This window comes from Taeniopygia guttata, chromosome 1 (assembly GCF_048771995.1).
Source record: "Taeniopygia guttata chromosome 1, bTaeGut7.mat, whole genome shotgun sequence".
NCBI lineage: Eukaryota > Metazoa > Chordata > Aves > Passeriformes > Estrildidae > Taeniopygia > Taeniopygia guttata.
In genome coordinates, this window is record NC_133024.1 from 64,012,260 (window position 1) to 64,038,000 (window position 25,741).

At 35.8% G+C, this 25,741-nt stretch overlaps 1 protein-coding gene across 26 annotated transcripts in view; it reads left to right on the forward strand.

The window, feature by feature from the left end:
* The window catches only part of SUPT20H (SPT20 homolog, SAGA complex component), a 29,938-nt gene that overhangs the window by 2,264 nt on the left and 1,933 nt on the right, over nt 1–25,741 (forward strand). For 8 of the 26 annotated variants that reach the window (XM_030273809.4, XM_030273826.4, XM_072929816.1 and 5 more), the window contains 21 exons: nt 657–692; nt 1,801–1,859; nt 1,943–2,009; nt 3,319–3,448; nt 4,058–4,161; nt 4,688–4,804; nt 4,928–4,981; nt 5,179–5,318; nt 6,560–6,716; nt 6,823–6,879; nt 8,484–8,555; nt 9,538–9,695; nt 11,859–11,891; nt 13,821–13,932; nt 16,043–16,151; nt 16,395–16,553; nt 18,288–18,600; nt 19,602–19,756; nt 22,025–22,080; nt 23,363–23,476; nt 25,548–25,653. In XM_030273809.4, coding sequence (XP_030129669.3) covers nt 657–692; nt 1,801–1,859; nt 1,943–2,009; nt 3,319–3,448; nt 4,058–4,161; nt 4,688–4,804; nt 4,928–4,981; nt 5,179–5,318; nt 6,560–6,716; nt 6,823–6,879; nt 8,484–8,555; nt 9,538–9,695; nt 11,859–11,891; nt 13,821–13,932; nt 16,043–16,151; nt 16,395–16,553; nt 18,288–18,600; nt 19,602–19,756; nt 22,025–22,080; nt 23,363–23,476; nt 25,548–25,653 — 2,308 coding nt within the window. Of the gene's footprint in view, nt 1–656; nt 693–1,800; nt 1,860–1,942; nt 2,010–3,318; nt 3,449–4,057; nt 4,162–4,687; nt 4,805–4,927; nt 4,982–5,178; nt 5,319–6,559; nt 6,717–6,822; nt 6,880–8,483; nt 8,556–9,537; nt 9,696–11,858; nt 11,892–13,820; nt 13,933–16,042; nt 16,152–16,394; nt 16,554–18,287; nt 18,601–19,601; nt 19,757–20,618; nt 20,768–22,024; nt 22,081–23,362; nt 23,477–25,547; nt 25,654–25,741 lie in introns of those variants that run through there. The other 18 variants (XM_072929815.1, XM_072929833.1, XM_030273904.4 and 15 more) reach the window with 12 other exon arrangements.

Consider the following 25,741-nt stretch of genomic DNA (forward strand, 5'->3'; position numbering starts at 1 on the left):
TGAGTATACCATGCTATGGGATATTGAGAAGCTTTTGCAGATTTTGCTGTGTTTTGTATGGGTTGGGCAGACTTTTAGTCTGCCTTGGAAAAAGTCTGTAGTGGAAGCTGGTTTTGTTTCCTAGCCACCTAAGAGTATATAATAAGGAACATTTCTTAAATTGTATTATGTGCAGAAGTAATGTTCTGACCACAAGATCTTTGTTTCTATTTTGTGAAAAATAAATGTACCTATACTTGGGCACTGGTATGTAAAAGATAAATGTTTTCTTCCTGGACATCTGTTCAGGGATATTTTGGCCTATACTTTCTGTTGAGTTAGTGACCAGCTTAAGAAAGGAGATCAGGTTTTCTAGTTGTCATCTCTAATTGTTTTGGGTAGTGTTTGTTATTGCTTTTATTAGGTGTAATTCCCATTCTTACTTTTAATTCTAATTGCTTTTCATTGTTCTAAGGCGTCATAATTTACCCAAGCCTTGTGATGCAATTACATGAGATTTTAGCTAAGTTTAGTATGTGCCAAAAAATTTTTGAGCCCATCTTCTAATTATAAATTCATATCAGTAGTGGTAGGGTTGTTGGGTGGTGTGCTTTTAATGTATGAGTATGTTAAAAAAAGTAATGTAATTTCTAAAAAACTCTTTGTCATTCTTGCAGCAACAAGCTTTAGAACTGGCATTGGATCGTGCTGAGGTAAGAAGCAGCTAAGTTACTTGTTCATACATAATTTATTGATCTCAGAGTTATAAAAATAAAACAGCTATTTTTTAGTTCTCCTGAAGAGCGGTAGAAAACCACGTTATGTAAATACATACATGTGTAATCACCTATGCATGTAACACTGAGTTTGCTGAATTCTCACTGAAATTGCTGTTTCTTACGCATTGTACTGGAAACATCATCAAGTGTGATGGTGATAGACTGTGCAAGACTTGAGCTTACCCCTTCTAAACCAGTAAATCTGTGTGGTGTGAAATAAGTAAGGCTCTACAGAGACACCTGGCAGAAATATATGATAAAATCCTGTTTGTGTTTTTAGGGATAACCTAATGAGAATAAAAAAGATAAGTACCTTCACATTCGTGTTCTTTAATGCTTGTCATCTGATATAACAGTTACCTTGAACCCTGTTAAGGGAAATGCACATTCCTGTGAGAGACCCTCCCTTCACATAAATTCTGAAAAAAAAATGTTAATTTAAATACTTCAAATAATAGACATTTGGAAAAACCTTGTTAGACTATAAATCACATTTACTGGAGGATGCTATCTCTCTTACTCTTTTTTAATTCAAATGTATAATGTACGTGAATTATATGTATAATGCACAGCTCTATAGAGAAAAATAATGTAAATGCAAAAAGGCAAAGGGAGAACTTCCTGAAATTATCATGTTGAAGAGTATTTGATTTGTAAATGTTGTCAAGCCAGTATGCATAAACTTGTTGTACCTTAGAGTGTTAACCACATGAATTTCAGTAGTGGTAACTAAATACGGTAATGTTCTAGTGTTAGTTACTACTGTAATTATAAGATGTGAGTGTAGAATCAAGACCTTGCATGGAACCGATGCCATAGGCATGAAATGCTGTCTCTAACAGTTAAATTGAGCTGTGTTCCTGTTGATGACTGTAACATAAACAACTTGTGTTTAGTGCACTTTCGGAACAGCCATGTACCATAACTGTCAATTACTTTCTGTATACATGGAACGCTGTCTAGTAATGATCTCTAGTTGTGTGGTAACTAGAAATAAATTTCTTTGTAATGTGTGCTGGTTTCTTGTTTACTTCTCTTTTAGTATATCATTGAAAGTGCCCGCCAGAGACCTCCCAAAAGAAAATATTTATCAAGTGGAAGGTACCAAGAGTTTCAATATTTTTCTTTTTATTAGCATTTCTTTGATTGAATTTTGGTTACATGTTGAGTCTTTTTAATTTCAGAAAATCTGTATTTCAAAAACTTTATGATTTGTATATTGAAGAATGTGAAAAAGAGCCTGAGATAAAGGTAAGTGGAAATTCCTGGAAAGCTTTTCATTTCTGTCTAAACAGGCAGATTGAGAAAATACTTTGGTTTTAATTCCACTTAATTTCTTTGTTAAATGACGTATAATCCCTTCTTATTGTAATAGTCACCTAAAGATAAGAGTATGTAATGTGAATAGTAAGGCCTAGACTGGCTTAATGAGCTGTTCATTCTGTCTTAATCCTGTGTTACCGAAGGGCATTTGTGTTCAAGTTTGGGGCCAGCATCAATGCCATGTGCATTGTTGTCATTATCACTGTTTCACAAACATTTGCTTAGCATGACTTTCATGGGAAGAATGTGCAGCATTCTTCAGACCCTGTAATTTTGTTGTAAATTCAGATTTATTTCTCCAGTTGCTGGTAAACTAAGAATTTCTGTGAAAAAATTTCGTAATGTTAGCAAAGAGACTCAAACAGGCTCATCAGTGCTACATATGATGTGTAAAAGATATGAATTACTTTGCTAAACTCTGAATGTCAAATTGAACAAGAAGAAAAGGCTGTGGAAGCTGGTGTATTGCTGCTTTCAAGGAACTGAAATGAATGAGAAGACAAATGAGCACTCAGGTTAACTCCCAGTTAATGTTTGTACCCAGAGATGAAATATGGTCTCCAACCAGCGGCTGTAAAATTATCTGAGGTTCAGAATTCATTGTCTTAAGTTCTAAGGAGATTTCAAATGTTTCAATTTGTGGGATGTTTATCTCTGAAACACACCAAGTAATTATAAAAATCTGTTATACTTGGAAAAGATAGTTTTGCAGTTCAATAAGGGAATAGTGTCTGCAGTTGCTGGATCAGATTTCAGCAAATACAGGCAACCAAATGCAATTAAGAAAGCTTCCAAATGCTCCAATTCATTATTTTAATCCTGGAGAGAAATGCCTTCTTCTGTTAGGAATATCTGAAAGTACTAAATATTTTGTTGTTACCAAACAAGTTGTACTGGATTGATAATGTTCATAGAACTGAAATGATACAAATAATGGTGCACTGTAGATTTACAACATTTTAGCATAAGGTTATTCCTGTTAACTCTGTTGTTGGTGGACTTCCAGTTCTAGGGTTTGTAATGTAAATGAGTGGGATTTTTTATATAAATCTATGTCTATAAGCATGTGTGATAATACATAATATGTTTACTCAGCTGATTACAGTACAATTAAATTTAACTGAGCTTGTTTAGATGTATAATTTGTCATTAATCTTAAGCCACATTCTAGCAATTGTTTTTATTTCTGCTAATAATTTCATAGTATTATGTTCATGAGAAATGTTTACTTTTAAAGCAGAAGCTGAGACGAAATGTGAACTTACTTGAGAAGCTGGTTATGCAGGAGACGTTGTCATGTCTTGTGGTAAACCTCTATCCAGGAAATGAGGGTTACTCACTGATGCTCAGGGGGAAAAATGGTTCAGGTAATATTTTTCTCTTGAATTTTTAAAAATACTCAGAATGCTATATAAATTTTTTAGAATGTGTTGTTGTCTACCTTTAACTGTTTCACTTCCAATATAATTCCAGGGTGTGGAATGGGAGAACAACCAGCTCTACTTGAACTAAAAATTTACATAAAGCTCTGAGCTGTTTATCTACAGCCAAAATCTGTAGATTGGAGTCTTTTTGATAACCTTCCAGTCTCTTATTTCCCCTTAGTTTCTGGAGCTGCATATCCAAGTTTCTCTCACTTCAGGTTCCTTCTGTCAAATTGTTTCTTTCACTGCTTCTCATGCCTAGATCTGCCTAGAGGCATTTTTGTTCTACTTTGGTGGTATTTTCATGCCATTTGTACTGCCATGGGCAATAAGATCATACATACATTGTATCACCTGGGAGCAAAAGCTAGCATGGTAAGAGCAAACTAAAACTCTTAAGTACAGAAATGGATGTAAAATTAATACTATGCAAAAAAATGGTATGTGTGGATAGTTTTCTGCCAACACTGCTTTTTCGTTTGGCAAGGTTGTTTCAGATTTCTTCATGTGTGAACTTGAAACACAAAGATAATGTGTTTTGTTTAAATTCAGATTCTGAGACCATTCGTTTGCCTTATGAAGAAGGAGAGCTGCTTGAATATTTGGATGCAGAGGAGCTACCACCTATTTTGGTTGATCTTTTGGAAAAATCTCAGGTTTGAATTTTTATTTACAAAAAGAACTTGCGTATTGTACCCAGATAGACCTTGATTTTTTTGAGTGCTTCACGTAGCTGATTGTAAGTATAAGACACTTGTGCATATGAAACTGTAGTAGTTAATGCCCCAAATAAATATTTTACTGATATGTAGGGGGGAAAAAAAAGTACTTACTTCTGAGGAGAAGAGAGATTGCTGTGATTACAGCTGTGAAACATCTTCAACTCTGCTTTAGCAAAATTTCCTTTGTTCTTTGTCATTATGGATTATTTGGCATAGGAATTTCTTACAACTGCATTGCTGGCATATGAAAACACTGCATTTGAAGCTTTTGTTTTAGGCATGACTATAGGACAAACATGTCTATGTACATAGGAAAGACTGCTGGTCTGAAATCTTCGTTGTGAGTTGTATTCCTAGTTTCACTGAATTTTATATGTTATATAACAAAATTCTTTGTGGAGGCAGGGGAAGATTGGTAAATGTTTGTTTATTCAAAAGCTGGTGTTTTTCTTTCAACCAGGTTAATATTTTCCATTGTGGATGTGTCATAGCAGAAATACGTGACTATAGGCAGTCTGGTAACATGAAATCTCCAACGTACCAAAGCAAGCACATTCTTTTGCGACCTACAATGCAGGTAAAGAGGAGCCTTAAGTAATTTCTCAGTCTCATGGTAGTTCCTAGACTGGATAAGCACTGTTACTGAACATATATTATCAAATCCTATTATTCATAATTACCATTATGTCTTTTTCCTCAGACTTTAATTTGTGACGTGCATTCTATAACAAGTGACAACCACAAATGGACACAGGTAGGTTAGAGGTTATTTAAAAAATTTACCGTGATGTCATAAATATACAACAAAACAAAAACTTACTAAGATTTTTTATTTGTTTAATATTTTTTTCAGGTTTTTCTAAGATAATGTCTACATGCATAGGTATATAGGAACTTGACTGCTGTAAAAGTTTTCATATTTTTATATTTAATAATAACTGTATATTACAGGAGGACAAACTACTACTTGAGAGCCAACTTATTTTGGCTACAGCAGAGCCTTTGTGTCTTGACCCTTCAATAGCAGTGACCTGTACTACAAACAGACTCCTGTACAACAAGCAGAAGATGAACACTCGCCCCATGAAACGGTAGTTTTCAGTATGAAATATGCTTTCAGAAAAAATATAAGTAATGCTCTATGTGAAAATACAGCTCCTCATATGTAATACCTGTAACTTAAATAGAAATGTGTGAGAAACAGTCAAGAAATTATATTGTATTTTTAAGTGCTCAATATTGTGTTTTATTTCAGTTACTAGTAGATACTGTAATATGCTTATTTTTGTATATCAAAGGAAAATATATAAGTATTTTTGTAACATAATCAGTTATATTGAATTTGGGTTTTTTTTTTTGCATAGGTTTTGTGTAAGCGGAATCAGATGGCAGCTCAGTAATGTAAAATATATAAACAGATATGTTGCATATTGGTCTCTAATTTGTTAAAAGCTTCATATAAGTTTAATCCTGAATGAGCAAATGAAAATAATTATTTGTATGTTTGACATTCAGGCTAAACAGAGGTGTAAGTGTATAAGAATCCTGGAAAAATTTAAAATAATGTGGTATGCACTATGTACAAAATGTTGAAATTATTTCACTTTTGTGCATTTTTTATTTCCGCAGAAGCTTGAAACATTTGTTCAATGTGTTTGTTCTATCACAAGATAGAGTTGCATTCACTCTGTAAACAGGAAATGTATTAGTGGTCTGTCACAATTACTGAAATATTTAAAACTAAATCTGCATTAAAATACTATGCTTGTACCAAACCAGTGGTAATTTCTAAAAAAACACAAAACATTAATTTGATCAAGTTGTCCTTGAAATTAACGCTTGGTGGTCAACAAATATTCCAGTAGAAAAATAGGAAAAGGGATTAAATGAATGTCCAGAACAGCATTATACTGAACCCATGAGTTTGTCATGAAACAAAGACTAGAGGGTAGTTACTATCTTTATAACTTTATAGTTACATAAGCAGGACAAGGATCATTTGATGTAACTGAAATTATGATAATACACAAATATTTTAAGCTTGGAAACTTCTTAATTATTCATTTTGATGATGTACTTCAATTAGGCATTTAAAAAATAACCCCATCCTTAGTACTGGAACAGATGGACAGAATACTGATATTTTTTATAAATCCGAAATCATAATTTAGAGTTGTACAGTGTAATCCAGAAAAGCAATTTTAAATTGGTATTTAAAAACTTAGTAGTCTCCATGTAATTAGCAGTTCCCTGCATATTTCTGGTTTTGTACAAGGGGAGTGGAGAAATTCATGTTGATGGTTTTACAAGCTTAGGTGTCATTTTGCCATAGGTGCTTCAAAAGATACTCAAGGTCCTCTCTGAATAGACAGCAAGAAGTAGCTCACTACTCAACTCCACCTCAGCTCAGGCTACTTGACTACTTACAGAAAAGGAAGGAGAGGAAAGCAGCCCAGCAGTATGACCTCAAAATTTCAAAAGCTGGAAATGTAAGTATTAATGTATTAAAGTAACTACTTTTGAAGAGTAATGTAATATGCTTCTAACTATTTAATGAAAGGATTTAATATATTAATCCTGTTTTTCATTTTCCAGTGCGTAGATATGTGGAAACAGAACCCTTGCTACTTGACTGCTCCTTCTGAAGTAGATGTAAGACCACCAATTGTTATATATAATTAGCAGTTATTAGAAATTGTATTCCATGAAGAAGTGTCTAAGAAGTAACCAGTATCAAAGAATGACATTTTAAAAAACTGGGAGTGACTTTAACATTAACAATTACTTTTCTGTGCCATAAGGTTTAAAAACAAGTTAAGCTACGCTGTAATATATTGCAGTTGTAATAGAATAGTTTGGATGAAGTAATCAGCACAAACAAATTGTTAGCACTGTTCTTCTGTGGGCTCAATGAGCGCATATCTATTGTCTGATAGTATGATGAAAAACAGAAAAGCAAATGAGGTTTGTAGATTGTTTAAAAATGGGTCTCTTTTCATCTTGGTAGGAATTCCTGTCTTTCAATATGTTATACTACTATGGACATTAATATTTTGAAAAGTTTCAAGTTTTATGCAGAGAATTCTAATTGAGAGTTGTTTTTTTCACTCTGTGTGCATTTTTCTCTTGGGGGCATTCATATTCTTAGTTTCTGGCACTGCCAAAACACATACTATTAGTGTACAGAAGGGACTCATAGAAAATCTGAGTTGGAAGGCACCTACAAGGATCATCAGGTCCAACTCCTAGTCCTGCAGGATAGGACAAGCCCCAAAATCATATCATGTGTCTTATCTAATAGATGCTTCTTGAACTCTGTCAGGCTCAGTGCTGTGACCACTACCCTGGGGAGCCTCTTCCAGTGCCCAGCCACCCTGTGGGTGATAAACCTTTTCCTAATATCCAACCTGAACCTCCCCTTGCACAGCTTCAGGTCACTCCCTGGGGTCCTGTCACTGGTCGCCATAGAGAAGAGATCAGTGCCTGCCCCTCTTCCCTCACGAGGAAGTTGTAACTGCAGTGAGGCCTCCCATCAGTCTCCTCCAGGCTGAACAGACCAAGTGACCTCAGCTATTCCTCATACAGCTTCACCTCAAGGACCTTCATCATTGTCGTGGCTCTCCTTTGAACACTCTCTAGTAGCTTTATATCCTTCTTATATTGTGGCACCCAGCACTGCCCCCAGCACTCGAGGTGAGGCAGTCTCATTGCAGAGCAGGACAATCCCCTCCCTTGTCCAACTGGCAATGCTGTGCCTGATGCACCCCAGGACACACCTGGATCTCCTGGCTGCCAGAGCCCTGCTGACTCATATTTGACTTGCCACCAACCAGGACACCTAGGGCCCGTGCCCCAAGTTTTCTCTATTATGCTGAGATTTTTTTAAAAGAATGTAGACTAGACAAGACTGTAGTTTTGGACATCATAGGGCTGTCAAGAATGCAAATAACACATGAAATGACAGTGTAAGTTTCTACAAAACAAACCCACTTTTCACTTCAACTGTGTTGTACCTGATATAATCAGAGGCTTTAGGAATTACTGTTACTGTGAAATTACTTATCCGTTCCACATTGCAGGCAATGATTTCAGACTGTAGTCTGAAACCATGTTTCACTCCTAGGTTTAACATAGCAGCTATATAACTATATAACACTATAAATGTAAAGTTCTGAAGGTTCTTCAATTACATTTCCTTGGAGAAATATAGGAGATAACATGGGTGATTCTTTTCTCATCTCTCTATTTGCTTTAAGGTGGAAAAATATGCCAAAGTGGAAAAGTCTATCAAGTCTGATGACTCACAACCAACTGTCTGGCCAGCACACGTGAGTAATTTAGACCTTGGGCCAAAGTTCACTGTCTCTAGTTAAAATGCCTTTTATTTCAACAAAATCAATGTAATGTGGAATAATCTTCCCTCCCCCAGTTTAATTAATCTTCCATGTGTTACATAAACATGGGAAGATTATCAGAGAGACTTGTAATTTTATACAGTCAAGCAAGCATGTGATCAGTCTGATTTCCTCAGATTTTCCAGAAATACAAGGATAAGCAGCTTGTACTAAAGAAATTATCATAATTTACATGGAGCAGAACTCTGTACAACAAATTGCTTTCTTTACTCAGAAATTCAAAGGCTGATAAAAAAGAGCTTTATTGAAATAAAAATGTTACATTTTGAAATAGATTAATATTAAATGCCTCTTACAAAAAAACTTTCTGCGATGTTATAGTTGAACCTTAAGATTTTTGGCACAAGCTATGGGATTTGGACAGAAGTAGTACTTTAATATAATCATTGATTAATTTGCATTAATAATAATTCATTTATTAGTTATGTGATTGAATCACATAATTGATTATTTTTTTATAATTTCAGAGACAAGGTACTAGCTTTATTAACAACATGTATCATGATATTTTTGTAGTTGCCTATTGGAAAAAATAATGCTTCACCATAGAACTTAATGTTCAGCTCCATTTTACTCTCAATGTTTTTTGCATTGTCATAATTCATATAAAACTGTTTCTATCCATATTTACCCGGTCTACATTTCCATGTCTAACATGATCGTTTGGAGTTTGCAATAACTTTTTATTTTTAAGAGGTGATAAGTGCTTTTCCTCTCATCCTATTAATGTAACTTCTGGAATTACTTTCATTTTAAATAATGCACCCCTTCCTATAGAGTGTTACCTAAAGTTACTTATAGAATGTTTCTTACTCTGTATATGGAGTTGGTCTGCTTTACTTGCTGTTTCAGCTAAGGCTTGTTCAAGACTTACTAGGTCATTCTGTCTTTTTAGGAAATGAAGGATGATTATGTGTTTGAATGTGAAGTTGGTAATCAGGTTCAAAAAACAAAACTGACCATTTTTCAGTCTCTTGGCAATCCCTTGTACTATGGTAAAATTCAGACACTCAAAGGTGACGAAGAAAATGACAACCTATTAACTCCATCACAGTAAGTTGCATATTTTTTTTTTTAATTATGCTGTGATCAGTAGGTGGAGGAAAACAAACATTACTTGTCATTTTCAGTCACACAAATACTCTACAGCTAGAAGTCTCAAGATTTTTTAACCAAAAAAAACCCAAACCAAAATATGTACAAGCAACGGTCATAATTCAAATGTACTTCTACATTAAATTAGTACGTTCTTTTACATTAAAGATACATTGGGGGAGAAATAAGACCACCAGCAAATCCAATCATGAAAACTGTGGAGACACTGTGAGATGTTGTTGCACTCCTTTTTGGTGATACTCAGAATTTTAATTGTTCTCAAAAATTGCCTAGTACTATGAAAGCATGAGATGTGACTGTATTCTGTTTACTCTTAGATCCAGTTGAACTAAATAAATGAAGAAAAACATGAGCTTCTAAGAAGCTTCATAATTTTGAATTGTTTGGAATATGCTGGTTTTGGCTGCGGTTCTACAAAGATTCTCTGTTCTCTGCTGTTTTTGTTCTAGATACCAGATTATTTGTGTGGAGGAATCCATGCAGCAGAGTAGAGTCTATAAATTTCACTAAGGCAAGGAGCAGTGAGACTGAGCAAACCTTTTAGTTCTGTTAATGAAAGTTATTTTTATCTTCTTGTATGTAATAATTCTCTTATTTTTTATTAAAATCTTAAAACATCCTGAGTATTAAGAATATTTTATCCCTAGACTTGAGCTATTCACGGTTTGTTTCCATACTGTTGTGGTTTAACCCCAGCTGGCAAGTAAGCACCACACAAGCACTCACTCCCTCCTCCCATGACCTCCTTGGTGGGATGGGGGGAAAATAGCAAAAGTAAAAATGAGGAACCATGTGGGCTGAGATAAGGACAGTTTAATAGGTCAATGAAAACCTACACATGCTAGCAAAGCCAAACAAGGAATTCATTCACCATGTCCCATGGGGAGGTGTTCGCCTGTTTCCAGGAGGGCAGGGCCCCATCACACCTGATGGTTACTGGGAAAGACAAATGCCTTCTCTCTAAATGCTTCCCCCACCCCTCTCTTACTTTTTGCCCTGGCTTTATATGCTGAGCATGTTTCCATATGGTATGTATGGAATATCCTTTCCTTTGCTCGCTTGGGGTCAGCTGTCCTTGTGGTGTCACTTCCCCACTTCTTGTACACCCCTAGCCCTTTTGCTTGTGAGAGACCTTTGTCAGCACTGCTTAGGAATAGCTAAAACACCCATGTATTACCAACACTGTTTTTAGCACAAATCCAAAACAGCCCTGTTTCAGCTACCATGGAGAAAATTAACTCTACCCTAGCCAAAACCAGCATGCATACTTAGTATTGATCTTCTTGAAACAACAATGCTAGCTTAGAGTTTTGTAATAAGGCTGGGAATTAAATGAATTTAGAGGTATTAAATGCTTGGGAGGTTTTGGAAATAATTGCTAAGACACTAACAGTTAAAGTTCATCAAATTTGGATAACTCATCCTTGGCAAACTGTCATATGAAATGAAAGGTGAAGTATACATTTTTGTTGTTCAGTAAAATAAAATGTTTTTTTAAATTTTTTTGAGCTGGAGAAAGAGAAAGTTCTGTAGAGTTAAACATTGCAATAGATTTGCAAGCCATAAGTGTTATGCAAAAGAGAGATACTTAATCTAGAAGGTCTGGGAAATCACGGGGTATTTGAATTGGCATAAGTGAAATCAAACAATGGAAACTAAATGTTCGTTAAAGTATTATGTATAGGACTGTTTTTGATCTCCCCTCAGAACACTTGTATTTTGGTTTGAGTGTACTGGTATGGTGTTGGTTTATACATAACTTTTCCTTTGTACTTTTACATAAATAATTCTGTAGCAGTTACTCGCTTCCATTTTTTAAAAAAAATATAAAATCCAAAACTTCTATATTCTGCCTTTTGTTTTGTAGGTAATTTACTGTTAAAGGAGACCATATTAGATCATGTGTGTAGGTTGTATATATAGTTAGGAAGTCAAGTGTGTATTTCAAGTACTGAATGATCGATTGAGTGGATAGATTATAATTTGTATTTCGAGCAGGTATGAAAAAAACACAGCACTGCCATTTGTTTGAAGCCTTGTGATTATAAAAATATGTTCTTTTAGTCCCATTCATGACTGAAAATGTACTTTACATTTTAGGTTCCTTATTGGTTCGAAGACTGATGCTGAAAGGTAACTTAATATAGTTTGTACATCTAATTGGCTTGATGCCAAATAATAAATTTTGTTCCTTTTTGGCAAAACTGGATACAGCCAGTGTTATGGTTATGGAAACAGATACAGAACAAATGAAAAAAAGAGGAATTAGTCATCATATCAAGAAGTAGAATAGTGTGTAGTTTCTGTATTTAACAAGCAAGGAAGAATAGAGGACATCAAATAAGTGAGTACACCTGAACTCTGAGAGCACTTATGCGTAATTTCATCTGAACATTTGGCACGGTAAATTTGCAATCATGGAAATAGTTCATTTGAACTTGTTGTTTGAAGTGTGATCTAGGATTTAAGATTTATACACCTTCTTTTTGTGTATTGTGCATGTCTTGATTTGGCTTTCCTAGAGAAGCAAGTAATAAAACAGTTTTTCAGTATATTTTAGTTGTAGAATGAGTAGGAGTAGCAATTCAGGGATAACTGAGGCAGCAAGATAAGTGGTTTTAAGTGTTTGTCAGCGTACATCATGTTAGATTGCCTGTGCATATAAGCACAGAACCTTTAAAGAGCAACCTCTGTCAGAGCCAGTTGTGTTTTTGTGCCTCCATAGGATACCACTGGCTATGTACATACCATAGCTCTTATCTCCATGTCTGTGTGGCACATGTTAAGTGCCTGGCAGGGAAATGAGTCTTTGATTTGATCAAAAATCGGTAATAATGTTCTTCTGTTAAATAGGTGATTTTGATCAAGAAACTCTTTTGCTTATATTTTCTCCTGCCTCCTTTGTGCTGATACTTTTGTTGCTTGTTCTGTAAGCTGAATTGGGGAGATTGGCTGGCTGGAAAGTAAAACAATAATATTACAAGAGCCTGGTTTTAACTGGGATTGATTTCCTGATCATGTTTGTCACTGGGTTGCACAAGTCCTTTCATCACAATAAGCAACAGGGTTTCAGGAACAAGGACAAGAAGAAACAGTAGAGGGAGTGCAGGACCACTTTTTGAATACACGGCATTTTACTACCCTGATTCCACCTTTTAAGTCAGTCTAAAACCTAAAACCTAATTGCTACAAAAAGTGCACTGCCCCCTTTCCTCTGTCATGTGTGTCAGGGCCCTTGCTTATGTCTGCATTAGTCAGGTAACAGCATATGACAGAAGCAGGCCTACATCAAAATAAGGAGTATTTCATCACATTTAGGTGTGAGGTAATGGAAATATTCCAGCAGGTTTTCACTGAGGTCCAGTCTGCCAGAGTGTAAGTGACTACAGCACTTCAGCATTATATTTCAAGGTCATTTGTTATATTGCACTCTTGTTTGTGAAACAGTATTCCCTCAGCTTGGTTGTCTTAGATTAATAGAGATGTAGTATCTGATTCTATTTGATAGAACAGTATTTTAAACTTGTCTGTTGCTTTATCGAATGTCTGTCATAATGCTCACAGGGGAGTGATTGTTCAGCCCTTGCATTTAGACTCCTCACCTGACATAGACCTCAAGCTGAAGGAGGGTTGACTGTTTCACAGGCAGCATAACCAGAAGAGACACTTTTTATAGAGGATTCTGGACTTCTGTAAAAAAGTGGGAATGGAATCCCCGTTGACTGACGTCCCAAAGATCTGCAGTTGCTTTTGGGAATTGAAATATTTTATTGTTTTCTAGATTCCTCCAGTAGAGTGTTTCTCACATTATATTTTGTATTAGAAAAGAAAAAAGAGATTAAATGTTCAAATGGAATAAATCTAAGAGCCCAGGAATATAACGTAGAAAGATACAAAGAAGTATAAGTATGTTTTTTATATGTGCACCTCTATGTTTTATAGAGATATGCTTACATAATATATAAAATATATGACTGTAACATATACAATTATGTGTTTATCTATAAGTATCTACTTTGGAAGTTCAAAGTTGTTAATCTTTTTATGTCCTCATTGTTTCAGGGTGGTGAACCAGTACCAGGAGTTAGTACAAAATGAAGCTAAATGTACTGTGAAAATGTTTCATAATTCAAGTGGATCAGTCAGTCATCTTTCTCCAGGGAAGGAAATGGAAGTGAGTTTATCAAGCTACAAATTTGTTTTATTTGTGCTTAATTATTGAATTATTAGAATAATTTTTGCTATCCACATTTTACAGTAAAATAACCTAAAAATGTTATCCTGAATTAATTTCTGAATGCATTATAGTCATGATCATTCTATGTGAGTATATTGGAAAAGTTAGTGGAAAGCATTTGTGTTTTTCAGGTTCAGATGTTGTCTTTTAGCTCTTCTGAGGCACTGGGGGGGTTGGCTGTGTATCATGTAGGTAGCTCTAAAGTTTTGTTTTAGCATTTTGCCCTGTTCAGATGAACCTTTCATAGAGCAGTATAGTAAAATGCAGCTGTGTGTCTTGTTTTGCAGGTCAGTAAACACAGAAGCAGATGGAGTAGCTGAACTTATTTTACCTTTAGAAATTCAAATTATTTTCTCTTCAGTTTGAAGAGGAAAACTTAAAAAACCACCCAAACTAAAACCAAAACAAACAAAAGAAACAAAAAGCCAAAAGCAAAAAAAAAACCCCTCAAGCATATAAAAAAACCTCCAAAACAAACCCCAACAACTTTTCAGTTTGTGTTTTTATATACACACACATTTCTACATTTCCAGTATAAACTCTTACATTCCCTGATTTTCCTGCCTGTTGGCATTGCCTTGCGTTTTACTTGCTTTCACTTCTGGTTTTGTTTGGTCAGAGTTGGTGCTACAGCAGTGAGCTGTATGTTATACTCCAGCTAGTAAATTGAGATTTGTATCCCCTGGGGTATTTCCTTTGTGACATCTTTCCCCTAAATACCTACTTACGAACTCCAACAATGTTTTTCTGAAGGAGGTAGTTCCTGGTGTCAGGCAGACCAGCAGCATTCAGCAGTTGCAAAAAGAGATATGGATGTTTCTGTGTATGTGTGCACACATACAGACATGTACATGGCATGTGTATATATATACATTAAAATCACAAGTTGGGTGGAATGGTGCTTGCCTGGACCAGACTTACTCAGGTTACTATATCACCATTGGAATGGGTCATTGGTCTTTATTTTCAAAATCAAGAAAGCAGATTTTAATACAAGAACAGAAAGGTAGATCTCAGAACTTTCCTCAAAAGATTCTTTTTTATAAGCAAGCAATTAGAAACATGTAGAGGGACTGTCTCTTATTACTGAAAATCAGTGGAAGTTAAGCTTACCAAAAAGGGTGATTCTGCACAATGCTCTGATTTCATACCTCATGCACATTTAATTGAGGCTCCAGTACTGAAATATTCCATTCACTATATTGCCAGCCTCATTTTCTAGTTTCAGCAGTTTGTTTAAACAAACTGTATGTTCGTTTAAACATTACTGTCATTTATGGATATCTGCTATAAGGTAAAAACATATGGAATATAACTGAATGTGTTTCATTGTTGAGTCTTTAGACAGTGCCAGCTATTGGAATTATGGATTTAGGGTCTACTGTGAGTGAGTGAGAACTGCAAGCTCGAGTAGGTGAAGTGGATGTATGTTTAGACAACCTGGTAATTAGGATATAAGAACAAACAAAAAGGCTGTATCTTCCCTCTAAGAATATGAAGTTCTGGTCCCACTGAAGCCAGTGGGGAAATGTGTCTTGATTTCTCTGCATTCAGGATTTTCCTAAATTTATTTGAAATCCTGCTCCTAGAATGAAGAATTCTGATCCTGTTCTTTAAGTCTGTTTTGGTTGAAAATGGCAGGTATATACAGAATTAATTAATGAAATTACATAATTTTTCAAGTAAAACCTAAATGTTTTTTAATTTTAAGTGTATTCATCACTTTTTTGTTTGTGAGAATTACTACAGAAAATGATAATTATGGGGAAAAGTGAAACTCTTTAATTATATTTCTTATTTCTTTGCTCAGTTTAAATTTTTACTAGCACCTTCATGCTGCTTCTTGATGGTAAAGACTTTACCTAAAAGAGAGTTCATCACAGGTTTGGGGTTTTTTTAATAAATACATAAACATCTGAAATGGCTGCAAGGAATATTGTTGTAGTTCTGAGAAGCCTTCATACAAATCAGTTGAATTGTCTCTTCTGTCAGCTGTGTGAAAGCTCTCATCATTGCTGTGGTAGTGTTAATTTCTCTTTCCTTCCAGCAGCCAGAAAGTGTATCAGGCTCTGTTCAGTCTTCAGTACTGGGGAAAGGTGTAAAACACCGACCTCCTCCTATCAAATTACCTTCAAGTTCAGGAAGTAGCTCTTCAGGTAATAATTTTTTGACTCAAACATCTAATTTGAACATGTTCTGCCTGTTGTAAAATGAAAGGATGTCCCTTTAGTGAAGACTTAATAAAAAAATACCAGAACCTTATCTGTGAGAAGAGCATGGAGTTTTTAGGGATTTTTTTTTTTTTAATTTCTGATTATGTTGTTCACAAAATTGTATCCTAATATTTAAGTTAACATGTACTCACAGAATAGTAATGTATTTTAATTATACTTTTGCAGGCAATATTTTTAGTTCACAACAGTCTAGTGGCCATCTAAAATCCCCAACTCCACCTCCTCCTTCTAAGCCTCCTGGTGTTTCTCGGAAACAATCTATGGATCTTAATCAAGTTAGCATGCTCTCTCCAGCTGCCATGTCTCCTGCGAGCTCTTCACAAAGTGAGTCACGACCTAAATTCTCCATTAAATCTTAGGCTTTTGCATAAATGCTTCCTGAGATAAACTTCTTAACCTGTGGAATGATGAAATTTAAGTGTACAGTGTACCCTAAATTGTATAAATTGTGCAGCTTTAGGCAGGTCTCTTGTTCACTGTATGTATTTTATGTTTATTGTAACTGTGTTCGTTTTTTGTATATATATGTATGCACCCTCTGTGTATACGTTTTAATACATTTTATGCAATTAGCATGATCTCCTCATATATGAAAGGCTGGTTGGTAGATGATGTGATGAGATAAATTCCAAAGTGTAGATTTTTTTTATTCCAGTGTAAAAACAGTGTGTTAGATCAATTTGCCTTTACATAATTTAAGCATCTGTTTTTTTAAATGTTATAGGAGCTGGTGCAGTTGTGTATCTATGTATGTATATAATCTGATCAGTCCCAAGGTGATAATACAATAAACGATAAGATGATTTTTTAAAAACACTCCTACACTGTTTTACAAATCATTGCTGATTGCAAGTGTGGTGGTGATGCTGCTGACGATAGTACCATATTCTCAGGTGTAAAAATGCAAATTTCAATCAGAAGCGACATCCTAGTTAAAGTATTTTCGTTAACACTGACAGGATTGTTTTAATCCTAGCTGTTGATCAAAAATGTTTTCTAAAACATATATGTGTCTTGAGCCATGTCGTGAACAGATCTGTACAAAGAGGAAACCATAGCTGCAGCTTCTCAGTTTTTTTATGAATAATTGTATACTGCACATTCCAGTATCCTGCATGGTATTAAAATATGCTTTTTGCATTAAATAATTTAAAATCTGGGTAGCTCAAAAGGTGTAACTTTTCTGCCTTATTTTGCACAAGACAAAAAAGAAAACTAAAGTTTTCTTCCAAAATATTGAGTCTGGTTTTACGTTAGTGTTATGAAATCTGTAAATCTGCTGCACACAGTTACTTTAAGGCTCTTGTCACCATTCATATTTATTTCCTTTCTTTCTGCAGGACATGAAAGCTAAAAAAAGAAAAACAAAAAAACTAGCTCAAGCTTTTTGGGGGTTTTGTTTTGTTTTCTTTTTATGTTGATAGACTTTGCCTACTGCATCCACAACAAATAGAGCTGTATGTGTTACATTTAAGCAGAGAGACTTACACAGTAGCTTTTAAAGATGCAGTATTATCCTCTAGTTCTTAAATATTAGGTAGTTGCTTTTTATTTGGTCGATACTTGGAAAACTGCAGTTTGACTATCTGATGAAATTTAGACCAGCCCCATGATCATTGAAATTATACATGATCTTGCTGACTCTTGTTTTCCATGATAAGTTTTTAACACAACCAATTATGCAGGCAGTACATGGATACTATTTGTTTAACAGTTTAGTACAAACATTAATTAGGTTAAAATGGTCACTAAGAAATTATTTTAAGTATTCCTGAATAGAATTATGACTTAATGTATGATAGATTATAGAAGCCTTAAAGGAAAATAGAAACTGGTGTATGCCACAAGGAATGAAGCATGGAGAATGGATTTTCTTTGTGATTATACTGCATCCTTAACAATGTGTGTGCTGCAACATTTGTCATGTAGAAATTAACACTTGCAGTCTAAAAAACGGAAAAAATTGTCAGTGCTAAGTAAGATTCCATTAACCTTATTATACAAAAAGGATTGGCCTTTTATAACAAACTAGCACTTTTTATTTTTCTCAATGAGCAGGGTCTGGAACTCCTAAACCATCTACTCCTACTCCAACCAACACCCCTTCATCGACCCCACACCCTCCTGATGCTCAGAGCTCAACTCCTATTACCCCTTCTGCCACCCCTACTCCCCAAGATTCAGGCTTCACCCCTCAGCCCACTTTGTTAACCCCATTTGCTCAGCAGCAAATGTCTCTGAGCCAGGCACTGCCTGTAATGACCATTCCTCTTTCCACCATGGTAACATCCATTACTACAGGAACAACCTCCACCCAGGTCATGGCAAACCCTGCAGGACTTAACTTCATCAATGTAGTGGGCTCTGTGTGGTAAGTCTTTTGTTATGATGGTTTTTTAATTTGCCATGGGGGTTGGTTGATTGGTGGGAGGCTGTGTGGTTCAGGACTGTCCACCATCCATTAGGGTAAATATTTTTCAGGATCTGCAATACAAAAAAGATCACTCACTTTGTAATTACAAAGTGAAGAGCCAGTAGAAACTATTTGTATTTCTCAAATAGAAGTCACCTACTATTAGATTATTGAAAAAAATCTATTAAGAAAGGCCTTTATTGCTTTCTTCTTTGTGGAGTCATATAGGTTCATTTCTTAAAGCTTTATCTCAATTTAAGTGATTTCTGAGGTTTTGCTCTGTAAGTTTGACAACATTTTATTAATCAGAGGGGAAGTAACCGACCAATGTGCCGACCAATCTAAATGAAAAATGGGAACAAATTTGTTTCTATCAATTTGAAAAGAGGTGAAACACTCTTTGATCCTTAAAACTCATTTTGTGGTTTGAAGAAAATAATAAATGCTGTGAAGAATAGATGGTATGGTATAACATGAACTACTTTTTAGACGAAGGAAAATTCTGCAATTACGATGGTCAGTGTAAGACACATAGTGTGTTTCAATGCAAGTATCAGACATTCAAATTACCCAGATAAGGTGTTCAGCAGCTGGTCACTGTTGATAAATTGGACTTTTTATAGGGCAAAAAGAAAATGCAAACCTGTTCCTTTTATGATAGTACAACCATTTTGAAGACTGTTGACCTTTTAGTATTTCTAGAATGAAAGGACCACTTGTGGTTTATTTTTATCAGTTGATATCAAAGAAGAAAAAAACCAGTATGGTCTCATAATATGAAATATATATTATGCTCTAGGCAAAATTATTTCTTTTAAGCTGCATTGATGCTTTATCCATAGTCCCATAATTTACAGCAAGCTACTGATTTATTTGCCATGAGACAAAGGGCAACAATTTAGTTATTCAGATTTACTTGTGCCACTTGGGTTTGATGTGTTGTCTTTCCTCTTCTACAGTGGAGCACAGTCACTGATGAGTGGTTCAAACCCCATGTTGGGGTGCAACACTGGTGCCATAGCCCCTGCAGGTATAAATCTGAGTGGCATTTTACCCCCAGGAGGTCTGGTACCAGGTGCGCTGCCCGCTGCAATGCAATCTGCCTCCCAAGCAGGTCAGTGTGACTGAGTGGAAAAGCCACCCTTCAGACAGGGACAGTGTGAAAACATTTTGTGCGAAAAATGGACTGAAGTGGCCATTGTGTGAAGAGGTTGTGTATTTGATGGCTGGAGCTCAGAACAACATATATGTTTTTGCATTCAAGGTGTAGGCTGTGTTGGAGATTGTTTTAAGCTGGTTTTTGGTGAGCTAGGCTGAGGATACACAGTCAAAACCTGGATTGTTTGGTGCACTCAGTAAAAAGTTTGAGAGAAACTCCAAATTCAAATGCAATTTTGATAATAATGACTCCCAGAAAAAAATGCATGATTGAATTTAGAAAGTGGCCTCACTTTTTAAATGTGTGGGGCGTTTTATTCTGGCCCTGGTACTATTTTATTCTTGTACAACAATTAAGTAGTTCCATATTGCTTTCAAATGCAACTATGTAAGTCTTAAAAGCACAATTTAAATATCAGTTTATTTTTTATGAATATAATTTTAAAATGTCTAATGTATGGTTATAGAATGAGAACAGTAGAAGATTTCAAGATTTCCATCCCTTATGAGTTAAATCTCTCTAAACCATATTGAACCAATGTTTATCTTTAAATACCTTCACTGAAGAAGATTCCAGTTTTCCTCAGTAGCTGTTTGGAGTGGCTCATTATCCATGCAAAATGTTTCCTTTCTAATTACAGTGCATCTCCTGAATTGCAATTTTTTTTCCTCCTATACCTTTCAGATGTGAAAAATAGTTGTTCATGCTTTCTCTTTACCTTCTAAGTATCAAACATGCTGTCATGTCCCACATTTGTCTTCTCTTTCTGATAGGTCGTATTTTTCAAACCTTTCATAATCCTGTCACTCTTTTCTAGACTGTCCAATTTGCTTACATCCTTCTTAAAATGTGATAACCAAAACGGGACACAAGCCTGAGCTTGGCTGATTTACCACTGTGGAGCACAGCAGAATAAATGCATCTCATCTCTTTCACAACATTCCTGTTAACATTTGCCTAAATGAGGTCTGCCTATTTTTTATCTGTATTTTTCACAACAGCGTTACCTTAACATAAGAATGGCTTTACTGGTTTAGGCCAAAAATCCATCCAGTTTATATTCTGTCTCTGACACTTGCCATTAGAGGATACTGAGGAGAGTGTTTGAGATGAGGCAAAAGTGTGAAATGCAAACATCCCTTGTCTACAACTGTACCTCTTCTGGCAATCTACAGCTTTGAGACTTTCTCAGCTGAAGAATATCCACATGGATCTTTGTGCTTAATATCCTGTACTAGATTTCTAGTCTATGGATTTATCTAATTGGTTTTTGAACCCATGTGTATTTTTGGAATCTCTACAGCATCTTGTGACAGTGAATTTTATAGATGTAAACTGTGTGAAAAGGTTCTTTTCTTTTGATTGCTCTGTAGTTTGTGATATGGGCGATTTGGGTATGTTTGTGACCTCCTGTAACTTCTCGTGTCCTTTCTTGCTGTATAGACACAAAGATAGTTACAATTTTATACTTGGTCATTTGTCTTTTTTTAATTCAGTGTTTCTGAGTTTTGGACCATTTCTTCAGTTCATGAGGATTGCTTTTAGTCTACTTCTGTCCTTTCCAGCACTATCAACCTCTACCAGTTAGGTGTCACAGATTTGTACATGCTGTGCTGTCACCCACACAACAGATGCAAGTAGTGAGCTGAGCTAGGTTTGTGCAAGACCTCCAGGGCTTCTGTTTGGTAGATGCTGGCTTACTGGAGTGTTGCTCAGATTTGGGGTGGGATTGTTTTCTGTTAAAGATTGGTGAGAGTGTATTACTTCACTGAGCCTTTGGACTTGTTTGGATTTACTGTACAAACAGTCAAGCTTTTTAAAGGCAGAAGAAGAATCACTGAAAAATAACAGCTGGGGTGTTCTCCACAATCACCTTTATGTAAATGCACAAACAGGTTATAGGTCACAGGGTATAATGTTATGTAGTGTACAGATTTCTTTCCATTTAGTGCTCTTGTGCACTTTGAGTCTGAATAACTATGAACTGCATTATGGAAAATGCAGCATTGTATTAAGTTTACACTTAATTTACACTTACCAATATTACACTTTTATTATACTTGTATTATTATACACTTGTATTTAAGTTTACACTCAATTTACATTTGCCAGTTTTCCAAATTCCAGATGTTCAGAAATAGTCCCAGTGAAAAGGTGTACTGCAAAACACAAATACAACTGAGTAAAGACTCACTACTAATGAAAAGATGTTTTCTTTAACAGGCAGTCCATTTGGTTTGAAAAATACATCAAATCTTCGGCCCTTAAATCTTCTACAGGTAATTTATATACTTGGACACAATAATAATGATAAGTTCTTATCTTTCTGTAGAGACCTGCTTAGTGCTGCTTACTGCACTGCCCCACAGAGATCTTTGGAGCCAGTTGGTCAGACCATTTACTGCAAATCTTAATTGCTTATTTAAAAGGCTTAGAATAAGAGAAAAGACATCTCCATAGAGATACCAGATGGAAGTTATATTCTTATCTCAGAAAAAAGCAGATAATTCTCAGTAACAATATAAAGATGCTGACATTTGGATTCAAAATATTAATCCTAAATGCAATCTTTCAGGATTTGCATAAGGTTTCATTGCAGATCATAGACTATAGTTAAAATTATACTGTACAAAACAGTGTGGTAGAATCACTCAGAGGTTTAGACATAGAATGCCTAAAAGCCAAGCTCAGCATGCACAGGTAGGTGCAGTATAGGTTTTAAGAGTTTTTGGAAATGGAAGTTCATGTAAGATAGGGAGTTTAGAAGGTCTGTAAATGCTTTATTTGCACTAAGCATACATACAAATACAAACATGAGCGGATGTTTATTATGTCAGAGTTGCATTTAAAAGTGGAGCAGGGGTTGTTTGTGGAACTGGGCAGAGTTCTTGGACCTTGAAGTCAGCTGCCAGATGCAGATGCGGAATTGCAGTTTCAGTGTTCCACATAGGCTGCACCACATTTCAAAAAATTACTGCCAGCTTTGCTGCTTCCAATTCCCACTCCTGTACACTCCAGAAACATGGAAAAGGCCAGGCAAAGGAGGCAGTTATGCCAGATTAGAGCTCTTCTATACAATTAAATGCTTGTATTTCAGTGATTCCATGTTGAAGGACATTCTTTCAAGCTAGCTCTGCCACTCATAAACCGAGAACAATTCAGCTGAAATAAGTGCAATTAAAGCTGGGTAAGGCAGAGTAATCAAGGCCGTTTCACTATCTTAAAATTCAATTGAATATTCTGAAAGTGGAAATTATACACAGTGCTGTTGAAGACTGGCATTTATCTTTCCAGTATTAATATAGTATCTGCCATTTTAATGAAAATAATTAAAATATATTTTCCTATGGAAATACCTTTCTATAAGTTCAAGCAAGTTTGTTTTCAGAGCATGAGTCTTTTTCAGAAACAGCAACAATTGCAAATTGATTTTTAAAGGCATTACAAAAGAAAAATTAAGCCTTTGGGAAGTACACCACCATCAATACTATGTTCATCCTAGAACAGTAGGAAACTCAGCAGTTTGATTGAATTATGCCTTTTGTTTTTAATCTTCAACAGCTTCCAGGTGGTTCACTTATTTTTAACCCACTCCAGCAGCAGCTGTCACAGTTTTCTCCACAGCAACAATGTCAGCAGCCTACAACCTGTTGTCCTCAGCAACAGGGAGAACAGGTGTGTGCCAACAGCCCTCAGTCTGGGGTGCTTGGATGAAACAGTTTCTCCTATTCTCCCCATCTCTACAAGTAAATGAGCCATTACCTCATAGATCTGAAGCAGAGGGGGAGGCAATTCTTCCTCCTAAACATTCTCAAACAGCAAAGAGTGCAGTGGCTCTATTGCTATGGCTGGAGCTGGGTTATATTTATTTATATCCTGTATAGAAAAGCTCTAACAATGCTGAGCATTGTCTAACTCTGTCATGAAGAGAGCCAGCCCCACTGTATGAGTGGTGTAAAACCAGCTTAGTGCTTTGTTTGTCATAACTAAAAGATGTATCAGATGAACAGAGAAAAAATGCAGTCAGGATATTACAGAGTAACAAAAACTTGTTACTGACACTGCTGTGAGTTTCCTTACGAACCTCACTGCTGTAGTTCAGAATTTTCTTTGCACCAAAGGAAATACTGGTTGTCTTTAAAGCTGTAATCTTAAGACATTTGCCTGTAATTAGTGTTAAAGGCTTTAATCACTGAGGAAATCTAAAGTCTTGATAGGCATTGCTCTGTCTTCAAATGACAAATTTTGAATGATCAGTTGCACCTTAAAAATCCTAAGGTGCAAGTACCAGGTTACAACTTAAAAATCCTAACCAATGCAGCAGTGTGAGAAAACTAGCTGCTCTGCTTTTGTGTTCTCAGACACACAGGCCTTCTGCTTACCAAATACTCTCTACTGGATACTCAAGTATGCCATAATTTCACATGTGATACTGTAGACTGTTCATAAATAAGATGCTTCTCTGAAATTTTTTATGATATATAAAAAATATCTATCTAGCCTCCTGTGCCACAGGCCTTGTTCTGGATTGTGGGACAGTTTAATGGGAAACTTTACAATTTGTTCACAGCATCTGAATCTCTGAATGTCAGTTAGTAGTTGAACTACTAAAAAAAAAAATAATGTGACCTTGTACTGTTGGGTTTTATTTTCTAGATATTGAACATCAAGGGCATTTATAAAAAGGCTGACATAAGCATAGTTCTTGTGGCAGGAAGTTCTGGAGAAAATCAGTCTCTGCATTGGTTAAACTGCCCTAAGGAACTTCTCTCATACCTTGCATTATAGAGGAGGGGGTTGTTGGCTAAAATGAGATATGAACATTAGATTCCTTAGCTTTGATAAGGACAGGAATGTATGTGCTCACAGTGCTTAGTGAAAAAACCTGGGCCCAAAAAACAACAATTTTCTGTGCTACCCATATAATATAAAAATGCATTCTCTCTCATACTTAGGGATTTTCCCCACATGGTGGTTCTATGACTCTTAGTCATCATGGAGGTGATGATGTCTCGACGTGCAATCTTTTGGTCTGGTTTTCCTAGATCTTAGTAGCAGTATAATGTAATGCTAAAGAAGCATTGCAACTCCTGGACTGAACCAGCTTTTTTCTGACTTATAAGCCATGCAGTTTTCTTGAATTGTGCTTTCTCTGTGTTATAAATCAGTGCATAATTTAAGTTCTAAAAGAGGTCATAATTTAGCACCCTTTGAGTTCAGGAGACACTTGGTCAGACTCCACTAATTCATTTAAAGTGATTACTGTGTTCTGAAAATATAATTTTAAAACCAGGGTCTATATTTTTATGAAATTAAGGAGTGTGTGGCACAATATGAACATGGGAATGTGTCAGCCTTTGTACATCTTGATTGATTAGGACCTTTGCACATGGATATCTTAGAGTCTCCTGAAGACTTTGGGGCTGGGAGTGGGACAGGAAATTGTCCTAAGATTACAACCATTAAGTGTTAGTCTCTGCTTGACTGCAGGGAAATTGACAACTACATGGAATTCTGCTGGGTAACAGTAGCAATACCACTTCTGTCAAAACAAAGCAGTTCTGCGGTACTCAGTGTCTGTCCTACTGTTAGTGACTACCCTGTAGCCTGTATCTGCACGCACTGGATGACGTAGCATTAAATGTTTTTAATGGCACTTCAGAAGTTTGCCTTCACACTGGCTTTATTTGCTTATTCATTGATATGAAAGTTTGGTAATAAGGATCAAGCTTTTCATTTTTGCTAGGGGTCTGACCAAGGTCCATCCAATCAAGATCAGGCATTATCTGCCCAACAAGCTGCTGTAATTAACCTGACTGGAGTAGGGAATTTTATGCAACCTCAAGCCACAGGTATGTGCTTGCTGAGCCTCCTTTTGTAGCAAAGTGTTTATGTTGATAAATTCACACTGAAATGAAGTTTGGTCTTAAGGAAGTATTA